The sequence below is a fragment of the Triticum urartu genome, chromosome 2A (genome assembly GCF_056163025.1).
Source record: "Triticum urartu cultivar PI428250 chromosome 2A, HENAU_Tu73, whole genome shotgun sequence".
Classification (NCBI taxonomy): Eukaryota; Viridiplantae; Streptophyta; class Magnoliopsida; order Poales; family Poaceae; genus Triticum; species Triticum urartu.
In genome coordinates, this window is record NC_141874.1 from 43,065,192 (window position 1) to 43,083,633 (window position 18,442).

Sequence of the window (18,442 nt, forward strand, 5' to 3'; positions counted from 1 at the left end):
TGTCCATCGACGCGGCGACCGAAGACGGCGGTAGCTCGTCGGCGGCGCTCGGCGGCGGCGATGGATCGAGGCTTAGTTTGCTTGCGAGGGCATATCCGCAGGAGGTTTGGCGTCGGGGCGAGCCGTGTCTCCGACCGGAGAGGAGCCATGTCCTGCTCGCCCGCACTCCATCCATGGATGCAGCGGAGGCTCGGTACCGTGGTCTGGTCCTGCTGGCCACTGCGGTTGGTGACGGCAAGGAGGCTGTGACGCCGGCTGCGCTGCTGGCCGCCATCGAGGAGCGCTGCGGCGTGCTGCCGCCGGAGGTGAGCATCGAGGTTGCGTGCCCCCACATGACTTGTGGTTGCATTTCTCAACAGAGGAGAAGTGCACGGTGGTGCTCCAATCATCAATGAAGCTCAAGTGCAACCGCCGGTGGATTAAGTTTGAGCGGTGGGTGAGAGAGATCCGCGGCAGTCCGGGTGCCCTGGAGTACAAGTCCAAGTTAAGTTTTGAAGGCCTTCCCGACCAAGCATGGTTGAGGCGTTCAGTCGAAGGCTTACTGAAGGACTTGGGCGGCGAGCTGATTGAGATTATACCGCCGAAGAACAGGCGTGAGCTTGAGGTAATGGCGTGGCTCCGTGACCCGTCGAAAGTTGGCAAGGTGTTGACATGGAGATACCCGAGCCAAAGCTTGCGTTGTGCACAGATCCGCCTACACAGTCTCTGGAAGAGTTTGTTGCGCGTGAAAGCATTAGTGAGTACGGACCATCGTCGCCGAGGAAGAAGAAGACGATTGTGTATCCAGTGATCTGTCACATGAAGGAGGTAACTGATCGTGGTCCGCTGCTCGTTGAAGACCTTCCTGATGAATGGCTGCCCAACGAAGGGGATGATCTTACCCGCAAGCACCAATTCACCACAGTGCTTGGCAAAGTGGACGGCACTATCTACGATTATTGAGCTATCTAGTTTATCTGTGTAGTTTAGCTATGGAAGTTGTTAGTTGGTCTATGTACTTTCTGAAGCAGTATGAATTTGGTATGTAATGTGGCCTTTTGTGAATTTTGTATGTCCAGTGACCTTATATGTTTCTGAATTTGGTACGTCGAGTGGCCTTTTGTCAACTTGCTATGTAATATTCAGTTGACATATTATCTATGGATGAACTTGGTATGTAATTGTGATATTATGTATGAAGCTATGTATGAGTTCTTGATGTTGAAATAAATTTCACACACATTGTATGTCGAGTGACTTGACGACATGATAATCCAACAACCACATTGTACAGAGAAGAGCATTATATTTTCACAAACAAGAGCATTTCACACACAAGAGCAACCACTTAATTATATTTTCTGGAGCATCACAAACTACAAAGCACTTTAGAAGTCATAACCACATGATCTCAGAAACTACAGTGCATAATAGAGGTTTTAAATCCAGTACTAATATCATATTACAAAAGACTTGACGACATGATCTGGAGCATGATCATGAACAAAACATGTTCATTAACATGTTCTACAGCTGATCATAAGCAGAACACAAAATGAAACCATCTTCTTTCCTATCTCAATTCATCAAACATGTTCACCCTTCTAGGTTTTTTAAATCCTCTCTTGTTTGCACTTGAAGTTGTTGCACCTCTCTTCATTTGTGTTGGTTTCGACTGACATGCAATCATTCTCTCTTCCTCTGCCATTGCAGCTCTTGCTTGTTGGGCTTCCTTATTGCTTTTCTCTTGCAATTCTGCCTCAAGTCTTGTTTCTTCCTGCTGATTTCTCTTCTGCTCCCAAGCTTCTTGTCTTGATGCCTCCTGTGTTTGTAGAAACATTTGCCTTCTTTCCAACTCTTCAGCTTGATTTATAAGAAACATGGCCTCTTCTGCATCATATGCAGTCCTACAAAGTCTCTTCTTCTCTTCTGCAATCTTCATTTTCTCTTCTGCTCTTATTCTTTTTGCCTCTTCTGCAATTCTTTTCTTTTCCTCCATAGCTTCTCTTCTTTTGTCTGCTCTGGCAAGTTTTTCCTGTAGACCTAAGAGCAGAAACCCCATGACAACAAGGTATACCTGACAAATCCCATCTTTTACAACTGCACATTTCCCTCCTTGTGTCCACACTGAAATCCACTCCTCTATCATTCACTACAAACAGTCCTTTGCCAGCTAGTGCAGCTTGACAAGTTCTAGAAAATTCCACACTCTTGTCCAGTTTCTTTCTTATCTTTGGACATATAGCACCATGCCACTTCAAGCTCTCTTGCTGCTTTGCAAAATTCCTTCCCATATTCTACCCTTTGATCCTTTAGATCATGCTTATGATTGGCATTTCCCTAGCTTCCAAAATATATCTGTTGAACACCTCACAATTGTTATTTAACAACACATCACACTTGGGGAAATCATTCTGGTAAGCCCTAACCCAGGTTTTTGGGTCCAACTCTGCAAGCCAATCATGAGCCCCTTGGCTTAGCACTAACATCTGGTTCATATTTTCCTTAAATCTACCCTCTGTAGTACTCCTGGCACACTTCCATAGTTGATTTTTCAAAGCTTCTCCTTTGAAGTTCTTGTTGAAATTCTGCCACAAATGCCTCACACAAAATCTGTGAGGTGATAGAGGAAACAACTCTTTAACTGCCTTTATTAAACCCTGCATGGAACATATTACAGAGTTATATCACATAATTTTATGAACACAATAATTTGACAAAAATGTATCACAGAATTATATGAAGAAAATGATTTGATAGAAATAAATCACATAATTATAGTAACAAATTTATTTGACAGAAATTAAAGACATACTTTTTGCTTGTCTGACATGATTGTCCATAAACCAATGTTCTCAATTCCTAAATCTTGCTTCAATGCAGTTAGAAACCACCTCCAAGCTTTGGTGTCCTCACACTGCACCACTGCATGAGCAATAGGAATAATGCAATCATTGGGGTCCATTCCTACTGCACTTAATAGAACACCACCATACTGTGTCTTTAGGTGGCAACCATCAAGGAAAATGATAGGCCTGCAAGCAGATAAGAACCCCCTCTTGCATGCATCAAAAGAAAAGTAGCACTTCTGAAACTGTCCCTCTTCTGACAGTCCAAGAAGGAAAGTACTTCCAGGGTTTGATCTCCTCAACTCATTTGCATAGTCCCACAGCAAGTTGTATTGTGCAATGTCATCTCCATATATGATATCATATGCAATCTTCCTAGCTCTCCCCAGCTTGCCCCTTTTAATTGTCATGTTCCAATCATCTTGCACAAAAGCTGCAAAAGCCTTCAATGATAATTTCTCACATGCCCTGATTATTTCTACATATTTGTGAGCAATGTACCTAGCTGTAAAGGCTGTAACTTGCCACTTTTTCTCACAAGTATGTTCCTCATTAAATGTTTTCACCATTACAGAATTTGTTCTATTATCCCAAGATGCATACAGATACCAGGGGCAACCCTTTTCACACTTTGCAGCAAGCCTGATTTTGTCATTCTTTGGAAAAGTGATGTTAACTCTCTCTTTGCAACTATACTCTCTCACAGCTTTCCTCAAGAGCTCCACAGAAGAGAACAATTGGCCTGCATGGAACTTAGGTTGATGCATGACTGCTGCTGTAAAAGACTTGAAATTAAATTTCATTTCATCCTCATCTGAATCTGGAGCATTCAATTCCTCAACTTCTGAGTTGCAATCTTCAACCACCTTCTTCCCTTTCTTGTCATGCATTGGTTTCAACTGCTCCTGCAACAGATCATCATCTCCATCCTCCAAGTCATAGTCACTATCCACAATCTCAGGTACATAATCACTGTCTGAGGAATCTGAGTCTGCATCTTGTTCTTCCTCCTCTTCTGCTTTCTTTCCTCTTGGTCTCAACTTCACATAGTACTGCTCAGTGCTCTCAATTTCAACACTTTCATCCACAACACCACAAGAAACATTGCTCTCACAGATATCTTTGTTGTCACTTGCATTCATTTCCTTCTTCCTTGGGCTGAAAACAGGAGGGATTTGTGCTACTGGATTAGCCACAACATCATCCCATTCTGCTCCTCCTCCAGAAATGTGACTATCTAAATGATCCAGGTATATCATTTGAAAGTGGTGCCCTAGATTTATCCTTAGATACATACAATCTACATCAGTATCATTAGCTAAAAGCCTAGGACCACCTTCATTAAGCTGACAACCAGGGGGCAACCAGTAGATATCAATTCTACCTGACATTTCATAACCCAATTCCTCAACTATTTCTTCAAACATTCTGAAATAGGTGATGTCCTTATGGCAGTAATCAAAGCAAACCTTTTGACCATTCAAATAGCACCTATTCTGCCCACTCCCAAAGAAAAAACCTCCATGGATCACCTCAACAGTGAAAAAACCACTTTCATGCTCTGAAAAACATTGAGAACAACCATAATTTCAAATTAGTGCCCTCAACATACTGTAACCCTAGAATAATTTCGGCAATTTTGCATCAAGTCGACATATTCATAGAAATAGCATTGGCAAAAGGGCCTAATCACAACAAAGATACATTTTTTCACCCCAAACGCGCATCAAATCGACCTACTGACACTCGATACTGACGTACCGTACATCGGAGCCGCCTCGCCGTCGGGCCACCGTCGACGGCCTTGCATCGCCACCAAACAGCGCCGACTCCTTTCAGTGGCCGTCCACCTTGCTTCAGCCGCCGCCCGCACTACGAACAGATACGCCGATCATCCGCCGCCGCACCCCATCGCCGCTAGGTTTAGCTCTGTTTTCGCACTCTGTTTTGCGGGGGAGGGGGGAGAACAGGAGAGATCGAGACGAGAGCGAGAAGACAGAAAGATAGGGGCCAATCTGCGAAATAACGGGTGGGCCTCGAGCTAACGGGTGGGTCTAACCTGACGTGCGGGTCCCGGGCTGACGTGGCATACGGCGGAGTATGCTGTATGTAGTGCACGTGTAGAGCCAGGACTGGCGCCTCAACCTCAGGGACCGTATCGATGCCGTATTTTCATGTACCGGGACCGTATTGGAGCAATACGCAAGGTCCAGGACTGAAGTGGACGTCGCCAGCGAGTACGAGGACTATATATGCAATTATCTCGGGAGAGAAGGAAGGTAGCCCCACGCCGAAACCTTTTTCTTCACTTCTGATTGGCAAAATCTGTGTAATAATGGGGTTTTTTCCCCATGGTTCAACCCGGAAACCCAAGATAGCTTCAAAAGAAAACCCGGAAACCTAAGATTGTCATGGCGCCGGTGCCGGCAGATGAGGTTTTTTTTAAGCAACTCGCCGGCAGATGAGGTGTGGCCAGACCTGACCATATGGGTGGCATAGCAAAGGGCCGGCCCGATGGCTTCACCTCGTGAATCGGCTTGGCAAGCCAACTAAAAGGGCTGGCCGCAAGGCACCGTTCGCTTTGAAAAGGTCCAAACAAACTAAAAGGTCAAACTATCCTAAAAGGCCTAAATTTTCAGATTAGAATGGCCAAAACAGCCCTAAAATACCTAGAGAGACCGAACAGTATTAAAAGGGTCGCGTCAGGCCAGCCTTAAGCCTTGGCTTTGGGGATTGGTCTTGATCCATGGGGGGGCGAAGGCCAGCCTGGTCCTTTTATTCGCGTGTCATGCTAGGCCAAAAATCATTGCTCGTGGGCCGGCCTTACAAGCACTACCAATATGGCCAGGTTTGGGTGTGGTAGGGGCATCGAAAGGGGCGACACGACCCATTCCAGTGGTAGAGGAGCGTCGGAGTCGACATCGCACGGCATCAAAGGGAGGTGGTTGTTCATGCAAAGAAGGCCCTTTTGGGAGGTGCATAGGGAAGTGGCTTGCTTCCTTACTTTTTAGGAAGTTTCAAAAACTCTTTGTTAGATGGAGGAACTTTTAAAAACTTAAGAAGCAAAGGCTACATGGTGTTAGTTACTAAAAAAAGCAATTTTAAGGAGGTATTATAGGGTTTATGGGAGGGCTGGAGATACTCTTAATGAAGTGATTATTTTGTCAGAGAACAAAGTGATTAAATCATTTCCAGTACAATTTAATTTGTTATGCAGTATGCATAACCTATATCTTTTTTCCTCTAACGTTTATCGATGGTAAAACACAATGGTTTTTCTTGTAGTCTCTCACATCACACAATTATACTACCTCGTTGTTATTCTTTCTAAAACTACTCAAGCTTGCCAATTGCCTTCCAGTTAGCCTCATGGTGAATCATCATCATTATTATTACATAAACTTTGAAAAACAAACTAATCCCTTTCAATCTCTAGATAACTATTTCATGGTAAGTCCTTTTGATTTACCATTTTCTAAAGAATGTAGCAATAGTCCTGGCGGTACTACAACATTGTTCTGCTCTTCCTTGATGTCGGGTGCCCTTATTCTTCATATTTATAGCGCTCTTATTTTCACCATCATTCTGGCCATACAACTCTTCACAACGTCCTTGTTCGTCGTGTGACAGTTCTCTTAGGACTAGAAAGAAAAAGAAAATCAAAGAATCATGAGAAAGAAAATTATCAGGCATGAGAAGGTAGAGTCAAAAACAAGAGATAAGGAGATATGATACATATGTTCCAGCATATATTATGTGGAAACCACAAGAGGAACCACAAGAAGGTACAACAGTACTCAAATATTATGTGGAAACCACAAGTCAATATGATACATATGTTCCAGCATAGAGATTAAATGACAAGTTACAGAACATAAATATCCTCGTTCATAATTTATCAACTAAAACGTTGCTTAACCAGAGTTCCTATATATATAGCCTATGGAATCAATCATATGTTACCCGACACTTGAGTTCCCAAAATTGCCTATAGTATCAATCATATAGTACGCGACACGTTCAACAGTTCTAAGAAGTGGTGCAATGGAAGATGAGATGAACCACTTATAAAAGTAATGTAGCATGATCAGTGCAGCCTATTATACCATTAATAGGTATAATGCATATGGGAAACAAAATACTACTAGAATGTGCATTGCAAATGTTGGTTATCTCAAGTTCTCAACACGTATATATAGATCACCAAAAGGCTAAAGACAAACCTTGCAGGATCATTCTTGAGCACAGGGAATGTGGGTGGCCATGTCATCATAAAAGGATAAATCCGTTCTAAAGTTCGGTCATCTTCTGTCACCTCATACACTTTACGCAGCTCCCTGTGTTTAATATCCAAGTAAAGTGCACATTGGCCCATCTTCAAGAACACAAACTGGAGATTATCCCCCGTTTCGCTTGTGTTTAAAAGAGTAGGCTGCTCACCACCTGCCATCCCCAAAGCACCCAACATGTCACGCAAGCAAATGTTATCCAAAAGCAACTAGTTTCTCATGCTGCCACTGTTGTCCCCCCTATGGATCCAGATGCGAAGCTGCAGTTTCTCAAGATGTATGAGATAAACCCCTCAATCATTGGCCCTTGACATCATCATATCTTCACAAACATACCGCTCCATTCCTTCGGGGAGCGGAATAGAGGAGAAGTTTGAGTTGTCAAATTCAATGCAGCAATGCTCGTGGAGTGCTCCATATAGATCTTATTGCCAGACAGCAAAGGGTTTAGATCCGATCGCTGAGAAGGGAGCACTGCTACTGCTGAGGAATGCCAGTGCCAAAGACCATGTTGCAGCATATATATGTGCGCCTTGTATTTTATAGAATATTTTTTCTTCTCTTTGGGATAGCCCATTGACAACCATATGAAGGTCAGGCTCTTACCGTCACCTTCTTCCTTGAAGACGAAGTGGGCACAAGTGCCTGCGGTGCCATCAAATTGGTCATATGGGGTCACCGGCGGTGCAACGACGCCTCTGTCTGGGCACAATGGCCAGTGCAGTCCAAACAAGATTCCCTTGCCTTGGAAGCCATGGAGCAGGATGGTGTCGTTATGGCAGTCATACATGCATGCCCATTCTTGGTCATACACGTCCAGACTGTAGTTCTCGGCCAGGCGGACAGCAGTGGCGAGCTCCAGGGGCTGAGGCGGCATCGGGACAAAGCGCGGGCGGAGCAGGACCGGTGAGAGCTCGTCAGTTGACCTGGTGGAGACATAGAAGCCGAGGAGACGGGGCGGGTGGAGGCTGCGGAAGCGGCGGAGAAAGGCCTTTTGGGAGATGATGCCGAACCAACGCTTGCAGACAAGGATGGTTCGGATGAGGGTGGTGGGCAGGCCCAATCAGACAATGATCTCGATGAGGAGGTCGCCGTCGTCGAGCACCCTGGATACGGAGTCTGTTGCCTGCAACGGTGGTATTGAATTCATGCTCCAGCCAACTCATCCAAAAATCTGAACTGGTGGAGGGAGGTGGGCAATATATTTCAACACTCCCTCTCACGTCTAGGCCATTTTAGTCCTTAGACGTGGACTCAATGTAGGCCGCAGAATCGTCTTTATAATACTGCGTTGGCAGGGTCTTGAACTCAAGACCTCTTGGCTCTGATACCATATTGAATTCATGCTCCAGCCAACTCATCCAAAAGTCCGAGCTGATGAAGGGAGGTGGGCAATATATTTCAACAGACGGCACCGGGGATTGGCAATGCCTCTGCATCTCACCATCCATACATGATGTCTTCTGAAAGGGATCGACCCTGAAATTAGCAGCATCTATAATCAGTACTGTATGATCGATGTGGACATGCTGATTGCGTGAAATCAATAGGAGGAACTTAAAGAAACTGAATCTCACGTACCCTCCCGAAATCTCAGCAGGATCCATCTACACAATAAGAAAATGGAGGATTTAATTTGGGTTCGTCGGCAAGAAAAGAAAATGGGAGTAGTGAGCAGGGAGAAAGGGGCTCACCTCGCCAATCGGGGGAGCCGTTCACTGATCAGGTGCCGTTGTGGAGGCGCGCAGGTCAGCAGCCAACTCCTTGTTATTCTCAACCGTAAACAAAACAGAGCCGATCCCGCACATTCTTCAGGTACATAAGAGGAAGTTGGAGATCTTCCTGAAATGCTGCATCTGTTATAATTTTTCTTCTTTCTGTTCCTGAAATGCTGCATCTGTTATCATAAGGGATCCATACACGTCGTGGTTTGTCACGGTGGAAGACAGTCTTCATGCAACTCCAGGCCACACACTGAGCTTTGAGCTGGTTTTCCTAAAACGCGTTTGCGCAAAAACGTATCGGAGCCGTTTTTTCTAAAAACACAATTTCTGGGTATTACGAGAACAAATTTAATTTCCTTAACCAAGAATTAGTTAGATAAGCCAAACAAAGTTTTAGTTGGTTAGAATCTAAAACACACTTATAGCTAACTGATACTTTAAAAGCTCGCTAACCAATCAACCCCTAAGATAGCTTCAAAAGAAACCCCGGAAACCTAAGATTGTCATGGCGCTAGCGCCGGCAGAGGGGGGTTTTTTAAGCAACTCGCCGGCAGATGAGGTGTGGCCAGACCTAGCCATATGGGTGGCACAACAAAGGGCCGGCCCGATTCCTTCATCTCGTGAATCGGCTTGGCAAGCCAACTAAAAAGGGCCGACCCCACAAGGCACCACTCGCTTTGAAAATGTTCAAACAAACTAACTAAAATGGTCAAAATATCCCTAAAAGACCTAAATTTTCAGATTAGAATGGCCAAAACAGCCCTCAAATACCTAGAGAGACCGAACAATACTATAAGGGCCGCGTTGGGCCGGCCATAAGGCTTGGGTTTGGGATCGGTCTTGATCCATGGCGGGCCGAAGGCCAGCCTGGCCCTTTTATTCGCGTGTCGCGCTAGGCCAAAAATCATTACTCGTGGGCCGGCCTTACATGCACTACCAATATGGCCAGGTTTGGGTGTGGTAGGCGCATCAAAAGGGACGACATGACCCCATTCCCATGGTAGAGGAGCGTCGGAGTCGACATCGCACGGTGTCAAAGGGAGATGGTTGTTCATGCAAAGAAGGCCCTTTGGGGAGGTGGATAGGGAAGTGGCTTGTTTCTTTACTTTTTAGGAAGTTTCAAAAACTTTTTTGTTAGATGGAGGAGCTTTTAAAAACTTAAGAAGGAAAGGCTACATGGTGTTAGTTACCTAAAAAGCAATTTTAAGGAGGTATTATAGGGTTTATGGGAGAGCTGGAGATACTCTCAACGAAGTGATTATTTTGTCGGAGAACAAAGTGATTAAATCATTTCCAGTACACTTTAATTCGTTATGCGGTATGCATAACCTATATCTTTTTTTCCTCTACCGTTTATCGATGGTAAAACATAATGGTTTTTCTTGTAGTCTCTCATATCACTCAATTATACTACCTCGTTGTTATTCTTTCTGAAGCTACTCAAGCTTGCCATTTGCCTTCCAGTTAGCCTCATGGTGAATCATCATCATTATTATTACCTAAACTTTGAAAAACGAACTAATCCCTTTCAATCTCTAGATAACTATTTCATGGCGAGTCCTTTTGATTTACCATTTTCTAAAGAAGGTAGCAATAACAGGTCGAAAACAGGTCCTGGCGGTACTACAACATTGTTCATAACGCCCTTATTCTTCCTTGATGCCAGGTGCCCTTATTTTCAGCATCATTCTGGCCATACAAATCTTCATAATGTCCTTGTTCTTCGTATGACAGTTCTCTTAGGACTAGAAAGAAAAAGGAAATTAAAGAATCAGGAGAAAGAAGATTATCAGGCATGAGAAGGTAGAGTCAAAAACAAGAGATAAGGAGATATGATACATACTCCCTCCATCCGGAAATACTTGTCATCAAAATAGAAGGGGATGTATCTAGACGTATTTTAGTCTTTTTATCCATTTTGATGACAATTATTTTCGGACGGAGGGAGTATGTTCTAGCATATATTATGTGGAAACCACAAGAGGAACCACAAGAAGGTACAACAGTACTAAAATATTATGTGGAAACCACAAGAAGGTACAACAGTACTAAAATGTTATGTGGAAACCACAAGTCCAATATGATACATATGTTCCAGCATAGAGGTTAAATGACAAGTTAAAGAACAGAAATATCTGCCTTCATAATTTATAATTTAAAACGTTGCTTAACCAGAGTTCCTATATATATAGCCTATGGAATCAAACATATGTTACCCGACACTGGAGTTTCCAAAATTGCCTATAGAATCAATCATATAGTACGCGACACGTTCAACAGTTCTAAGAAGCAGTGCAATGAAAGATGAGATGAACCACTTATAAAAGTAATGTGGCATGATCAGTGCAGCCTATTATATCAAGGAACAACTTTTTTAAGATGATGTATTGATAATAACAACAAACCCCATCCATTAATACGTATAATGCATATGGGAAACAAAATACTACTAGAATGCACATTGCAAATATTGGTTATCTCAAGTTCACAACACATATATATAGATCACCCAACGGCTAAAGACAAACCTTGCAGGATAAATCTTGAGCACAGGGAATGTGGGTGGCCATGTCATCATAAAAGGATAAATCCATTCTAAAGTTCGGTCATCTTCTGTCACCTCGTACACCTTACGCAGCTCCCTATGTTTAATATCCAAGTAAAGTGCACATTGGCCCATTTTCAAGAACACAAACCGGAGATTATCCCCCGTTTCGCTTGTGTTTAAAAGAGTAGGCTGCTCACCACCTGCCATCCCCAAAGCACCCAACATGTCACGCAAGCAAATGTTATCCAAAAGCAACTAGTTTCTCATGTTGCCACTGTTGTCCCCCCTATGGATCCAGATGCGAAGCTGCAGTTTCTCAAGATGTATGAGATAAACCCCTCAATCATTGGCCCTTGACATCATCATATCTTCACAAACATACCGCTCCATTCCTTCGGGGAGCGGAATAGAGGAGAAGTTTGAGTTGTCAAATTCAATGCAGCAATGCTCGTGGAGTGCTCCATATAGATCTTATTGCCAGACAGCAAAGGGTTTAGATCCGATCGCTGAGAAGGGAGCACTGCTACTGCTGAGGAATGCCAGTGCCAAAGACCATGTTGCAGCATATATATGTGCGCCTTGTATTTTATAGAATATTTTTTCTTCTCTTTGGGATAGCCCATTGACAACCATATGAAGGTCAGGCTCTTACCGTCACCTTCTTCCTTGAAGACGAAGTGGGCACAAGTGCCTGCGGTGCCATCAAATTGGTCATATGGGGTCACCGGCGGTGCAACGACGCCTCTGTCTGGGCACAATGGCCAGTGCAGTCCAAACAAGATTCCCTTGCCTTGGAAGCCATGGAGCAGGATGGTGTCGTTATGGCAGTCATACATGCATGCCCATTCTTGGTCATACACGTCCAGACTGTAGTTCTCGGCCAGGCGGACAGCAGTGGCGAGCTCCAGGGGCTGAGGCGGCATCGGGACAAAGCGCGGGCGGAGCAGGACCGGTGAGAGCTCGTCAGTTGACCTGGTGGAGACATAGAAGCCGAGGAGACGGGGCGGGTGGAGGCTGCGGAAGCGGCGGAGAAAGGCCTTTTGGGAGATGATGCCGAACCAACGCTTGCAGACAAGGATGGTTCGGATGAGGGTGGTGGGCAGGCCCAATCAGACAATGATCTCGATGAGGAGGTCGCCGTCGTCGAGCACCCTGGATACGGAGTCTGTTGCCTGCAACGGTGGTATTGAATTCATGCTCCAGCCAACTCATCCAAAAATCTGAACTGGTGGAGGGAGGTGGGCAATATATTTCAACACTCCCTCTCACGTCTAGGCCATTTTAGTCCTTAGACGTGGACTCAATGTAGGCCGCAGAATCGTCTTTATAATACTGCGTTGGCAGGGTCTTGAACTCAAGACCTCTTGGCTCTGATACCATATTGAATTCATGCTCCAGCCAACTCATCCAAAAGTCCGAGCTGATGAAGGAAGGTGGGCAATATATTTCAACAGACGGCACCGGGGATTGGCAATGCCTCTGCATCTCACCATCCATACATGATGTCTTCTGAAAGGGATCGACCCTGAAATTAGCAGCATCTATAATCAGTACTGTATGATCGATGTGGACATGCTGATTGCGTGAAATCAATAGGAGGAACTTAAAGAAACTGAATCTCACGTACCCTCCCGAAATCTCAGCAGGATCCATCTACACAATAAGAAAATGGAGGATTTAATTTGGGTTCGTCGGCAAGAAAAGAAAATGGGAGTAGTGAGCAGGGAGAAAGGGGCTCACCTCGCCAATCGGGGGAGCCGTTCACTGATCAGGTGCCGTTGTGGAGGCGCGCAGGTCAGCAGCCAACTCCTTGTTATTCTCAACCGTAAACAAAACAGAGCCGATCCCGCACATTCTTCAGGTACATAAGAGGAAGTTGGAGATCTTCCTGAAATGCTGCATCTGTTATAATTTTTCTTCTTTCTGTTCCTGAAATGCTGCATCTGTTATCATAAGGGATCCATACACGTCGTGGTTTGTCACGGTGGAAGACAGTCTTCATGCAACTCCAGGCCACACACTGAGCTTTGAGCTGGTTTTCCTAAAACGCGTTTGCGCAAAAACGTATCGGAGCCGTTTTTTCTAAAAACACAATTTCTGGGTATTACGAGAACAAATTTAATTTCCTTAACCAAGAATTAGTTAGATAAGCCAAACAAAGTTTTAGTTGGTTAGAATCTAAAACACACTTATAGCTAACTGATACTTTAAAAGCTCGCTAACCAATCAACCCCTAAGATAGCTTCAAAAGAAACCCCGGAAACCTAAGATTGTCATGGCGCTAGCGCCGGCAGAGGGGGGTTTTTTAAGCAACTCGCCGGCAGATGAGGTGTGGCCAGACCTAGCCATATGGGTGGCACAACAAAGGGCCGGCCCGATTCCTTCATCTCGTGAATCGGCTTGGCAAGCCAACTAAAAAGGGCCGACCCCACAAGGCACCACTCGCTTTGAAAATGTTCAAACAAACTAACTAAAATGGTCAAAATATCCCTAAAAGACCTAAATTTTCAGATTAGAATGGCCAAAACAGCCCTCAAATACCTAGAGAGACCGAACAATACTATAAGGGCCGCGTTGGGCCGGCCATAAGGCTTGGGTTTGGGATCGGTCTTGATCCATGGCGGGCCGAAGGCCAGCCTGGCCCTTTTATTCGCGTGTCGCGCTAGGCCAAAAATCATTACTCGTGGGCCGGCCTTACATGCACTACCAATATGGCCAGGTTTGGGTGTGGTAGGCGCATCAAAAGGGACGACATGACCCCATTCCCATGGTAGAGGAGCGTCGGAGTCGACATCGCACGGTGTCAAAGGGAGATGGTTGTTCATGCAAAGAAGGCCCTTTGGGGAGGTGGATAGGGAAGTGGCTTGTTTCTTTACTTTTTAGGAAGTTTCAAAAACTTTTTTGTTAGATGGAGGAGCTTTTAAAAACTTAAGAAGGAAAGGCTACATGGTGTTAGTTACCTAAAAAGCAATTTTAAGGAGGTATTATAGGGTTTATGGGAGAGCTGGAGATACTCTCAACGAAGTGATTATTTTGTCGGAGAACAAAGTGATTAAATCATTTCCAGTACACTTTAATTCGTTATGCGGTATGCATAACCTATATCTTTTTTTCCTCTACCGTTTATCGATGGTAAAACATAATGGTTTTTCTTGTAGTCTCTCATATCACTCAATTATACTACCTCGTTGTTATTCTTTCTGAAGCTACTCAAGCTTGCCATTTGCCTTCCAGTTAGCCTCATGGTGAATCATCATCATTATTATTACCTAAACTTTGAAAAACGAACTAATCCCTTTCAATCTCTAGATAACTATTTCATGGCGAGTCCTTTTGATTTACCATTTTCTAAAGAAGGTAGCAATAACAGGTCGAAAACAGGTCCTGGCGGTACTACAACATTGTTCATAACGCCCTTATTCTTCCTTGATGCCGGGTGCCCTTATTTTCAGCATCATTCTGGCCATACAACTCTTCATAATGTCCTTGTTCTTCGTATGACAGTTCTCTTAGGACTAGAAAGAAAAAGGAAATTAAAGAATCAGGAGAAAGAAGATTATCAGGCATGAGAAGGTAGAGTCAAAAACAAGAGATAAGGAGATATGATACATACTCCCTCCATCCGGAAATACTTGTCATCAAAATAGAAGGGGATGTATCTAGACGTATTTTAGTCTTTTTATCCATTTTGATGACAATTATTTTCGGACGGAGGGAGTATGTTCTAGCATATATTATGTGGAAACCACAAGAGGAACCACAAGAAGGTACAACAGTACTAAAATATTATGTGGAAACCACAAGAAGGTACAACAGTACTAAAATGTTATGTGGAAACCACAAGTCAATATGATACATATGTTCCAGCATAGAGGTTAAATGACAAGTTAAAGAACAGAAATATCTGCCTTCATAATTTATAATTTAAAACGTTGCTTAACCAGAGTTCCTATATATATAGCCTATGGAATCAAACATATGTTACCCGACACTGGAGTTTCCAAAATTGCCTATAGAATCAATCATATAGTACGCGACACGTTCAACAGTTCTAAGAAGCAGTGCAATGAAAGATGAGATGAACCACTTATAAAAGTAATGTGGCATGATCAGTGCAGCCTATTATATCAAGGAACAACTTTTTTAAGATGATGTATTGATAATAACAACAAACCCCATCCATTAATACGTATAATGCATATGGGAAACAAAATACTACTAGAATGCACATTGCAAATATTGGTTATCTCAAGTTCACAACACATATATATAGATCACCCAACGGCTAAAGACAAACCTTGCAGGATAAATCTTGAGCACAGGGAATGTGGGTGGCCATGTCATCATAAAAGGATAAATCCATTCTAAAGTTCGGTCATCTTCTGTCACCTCGTACACCTTACGCAGCTCCCTATGTTTAATATCCAAGTAAAGTGCACATTGGCCCATTTTCAAGAACACAAACCGGAGATTATCCCCCGTTTCGCTTGTGTTTAAAAGAGTAGGCTGCTCACCACCTGCCATCCCCAAAGCATCCAACATCTCACGCAAGCAAATGTTATCCAAAAGCAACCAGTTTCTCATGCTGCCGCTGTTGTCCCCCCTATGGAGCCAGATGCGAAGCTGCAGTTTCTCAAGATGTATGAGATAAATCCCTGAATCACCGGCCCGTGACATCATCATATCTTCACAAACGTACCGCTCGATTCCTTTCGGGAGCGGAATAGAGGAGAAGTTTGAGGTTGTCAAATTCAATGCAGCAATGCTCGTGGAGTGCTCCATATAGATCTTATTGCCAGACAGCAAAGGATTTAGATCCGATCGCGGAGAAGGGAGCACAGCCGCTGCTGAGGAACGCCAGTGCCAAAGACCATCTTGCAGCGCATATATGTTCGCCTTGTATTTTATAGAATATTTTTTCCCTCTATGAGATAAGCCATTGACAACCATATGAAGGTGAGGCTCTTCCCGTCACCTTCTTCCTTCAAGAGGAAGTTGGCGCAAGTGCCTGCAGCTGAAGCGTCGTCGAATTGGTCATATGGGGCCATCGGCGGTTCAACAACGCCTCTCTCTGGGCAGAGCGGCCAGTGCACTCCCCACAAGATTTTCTTGCCTTGGAAGCCATGGAGAAGGATGGTGTCGTTCTGGCAGTCAAGAATGCATGCAAGTTCTTCGTCGTACGCCTCCAGACTGTAGTTCTCAGCCAGGCAGACAGCAGTGGCAAGCTCCAGGGGCTGAGGCAGCATTGGGACAAAGCGCGGGCGGAGCAGGACCGGTGAGAGCTCGTCAGTTGACCTGGTGGAGACATAGAAGCCGAGGAGACGGGGTGGGTGGAGGCTGCGGAAGCGGCGGAGAAAGGCCTTATCGGATACAATGAAGAACCAGCGCTTGCAGACAAGGATGGCGTGGATGAGGGTGGTGGGCAGGCCGAGTCAAACAATGATCTCGATGAGAAGGTCATCATCGTCGAGCACCTTGGATACGGCGTCCGCTGCCTGCAACGGCTGTGCGGATTTGGAATGCCTCCGCATCTTGCCATCCATAGATGTTGTCTTGGGAAAGGGATCGACCCTGGAATCGGCATCAACATCAGTACAATCAAATGGACATGTTGATTGTGTGAAATCAGTAGGAGAAACGTTAAAATACTGAATGAATTGAATCTCACGTACCCTCTCGGAATCTCAGCAGGATCCATATATGCACCTTTCAACTCCCACTTACAACATTCAGGCCACTAGCATTGGAGGAAAATGGAGGATTTAATCTCTGATTATGCAAGAAAAGAAAATGGGCAGGGAGAAAACGGCCCACCTCGCCAATCGGGAGGGATGTAGCAGCAAGCAAGCGCTCCCTTCTCTCGCTCGGCCGTTGTGGAGACGCGCGGGTCAGCAGGGAACTCCCCTGTTCTGTTAATCTCAACGGCAAAACAGAACCAAGAAGAGGGAGTTGGAGATCTTCCTGAAGTGCCGCATCTGTCATATTTTCATCTTCTTCCTGCGGACTGCAGAAATTAAATTAGGCTCCTAATAATTAGTAAACGTGATTTGTACACGGAACGGAAGAGAATTGCGGCCACTCAAGATTCAGTTTCTGCAGAATTAGGCTGAGGAATTCAACATAAGCAACAGGACCTATAGTTTTCACAGAGCAATAGCAACCATCAACAGTTACATCACCAAGGTTGCAACTTTACCAACCACCACATGAGACATACATACAGACACACATACATACATGCATGCAGATCCCCCGATTTCCCACCACCGATCCAACGCTTAGAGAGGTAAAAACGCGAAATTGTCCTCCACGGAAAGGGATAGATAGAAGCGCCCACGGCGGGAGAGGAAGGGAGGAGAAGCAACCTTGGAGAGGTCGAGGAGAGCGTTCTGGCGGCAGCTCCTCGCCGCAGAGGTCGATCACGCGGACGGTGGCGGGGGGGCCGGAGAGGGAGGCCGGTGGCGGAGGGAGACGGGGAGAGAAGATGCTCTGTTTTTTTCCGTGCGGCTCGCTCGGGGAGAGAAGATTAAGATGCCCCTGGCCGAAATGCTTTTCTTTTTCTTTTTTTTAGTGGCGAAACGGTGTGATATAATGGTGCCATTTGTTTTTTACGGATGAAAATAAAAAATCCAATCAAAGCCGCTCACATGCATTGACTTCGTAAATCTCAAGATTGATATGCCGGCTCGGCCTCTCGAAAGTGCTCATAGGGATAGGATGTATGTGTTCATAGAGGTGAGTGTATGCGCGTATGTATGAGCGCTTGCGTTTGTATTGTGTTTTAAAAAATGAACATATGCACGCACACAATCATGATGTTTTTTAACACTGTACAATCAGAGTCGCTCACATGCATGAGCATACACTCACCTCAATGAACACACGCACGCACACGACACACATTACCCCTATGAGCTCATCTGAGAGACCGAGCCGACACATCATTTTAAGATGGACGAAGTCGCCACAGACGCCTTCGTAGTCGACTAAAATGTCTCCTCCCACTGAACGTACATCGCCAAAAGGTCTGAATAAATCCGGAAAAATGCAAGC

General features: G+C 44.7%; 2 protein-coding genes, 1 long non-coding RNA gene and 2 pseudogenes across 3 annotated transcripts; all 5 read right to left on the reverse strand.

Annotated features, from left to right (window-relative positions):
- Positions 1–1,552: 1,552 nt before the first annotated feature.
- On the reverse strand, positions 1,553–2,041 carry LOC147983459 (uncharacterized). The gene has a single exon (XM_087540736.1). The coding sequence runs from the start codon at positions 2,039–2,041 to the stop codon at positions 1,553–1,555; it is 489 nt and encodes a 162-aa protein (XP_087396862.1).
- A 250-nt stretch (positions 2,042–2,291) lies between these two features.
- On the reverse strand, positions 2,292–4,596 carry LOC147983460 (uncharacterized). The gene is made up of 3 exons (XM_087540737.1): positions 4,590–4,596; positions 2,795–4,389; positions 2,292–2,639 (listed from the first exon to the last, which is right to left on the reverse strand). The coding sequence occupies exons 1-3, from the start codon at positions 4,594–4,596 to the stop codon at positions 2,292–2,294; spliced, it is 1,950 nt and encodes a 649-aa protein (XP_087396863.1).
- A 2,406-nt stretch (positions 4,597–7,002) lies between these two features.
- LOC147983461 (uncharacterized) lies at positions 7,003–8,267 on the reverse strand (annotated as a pseudogene).
- A 2,692-nt stretch (positions 8,268–10,959) lies between these two features.
- LOC147983462 (uncharacterized) lies at positions 10,960–12,585 on the reverse strand (annotated as a pseudogene).
- A 4,051-nt stretch (positions 12,586–16,636) lies between these two features.
- Positions 16,637–17,927, reverse strand: LOC125540856 (uncharacterized). Its single transcript, XR_007297397.2, has 4 exons — positions 17,755–17,927; positions 17,204–17,393; positions 17,062–17,126; positions 16,637–16,960 (listed from the first exon to the last, which is right to left on the reverse strand). It is a non-coding gene; the product is annotated as an uncharacterized LOC125540856 (long non-coding RNA).
- Between the last annotated feature and the right edge of the window lie 515 nt (positions 17,928–18,442).

What these genes read in the sequence shown, in the direction of transcription:
- LOC147983459 (XM_087540736.1), bottom strand. Translation starts at nt 2,041, where the DNA reads ATGGGGTTTCTGCTCTTAGGTCTACAGGAAAAACTTGCCAGAGCAGAC.
- LOC147983460 (XM_087540737.1), bottom strand. An exon ending in TCATGTCAGACAAGCAAAAA is followed by an intron (nt 2,640 to 2,794) that starts GTATGTCTTTAA and finishes TGTTCCATGCAG; the next exon opens with GGTTTAATAAAGGCAGTTAA.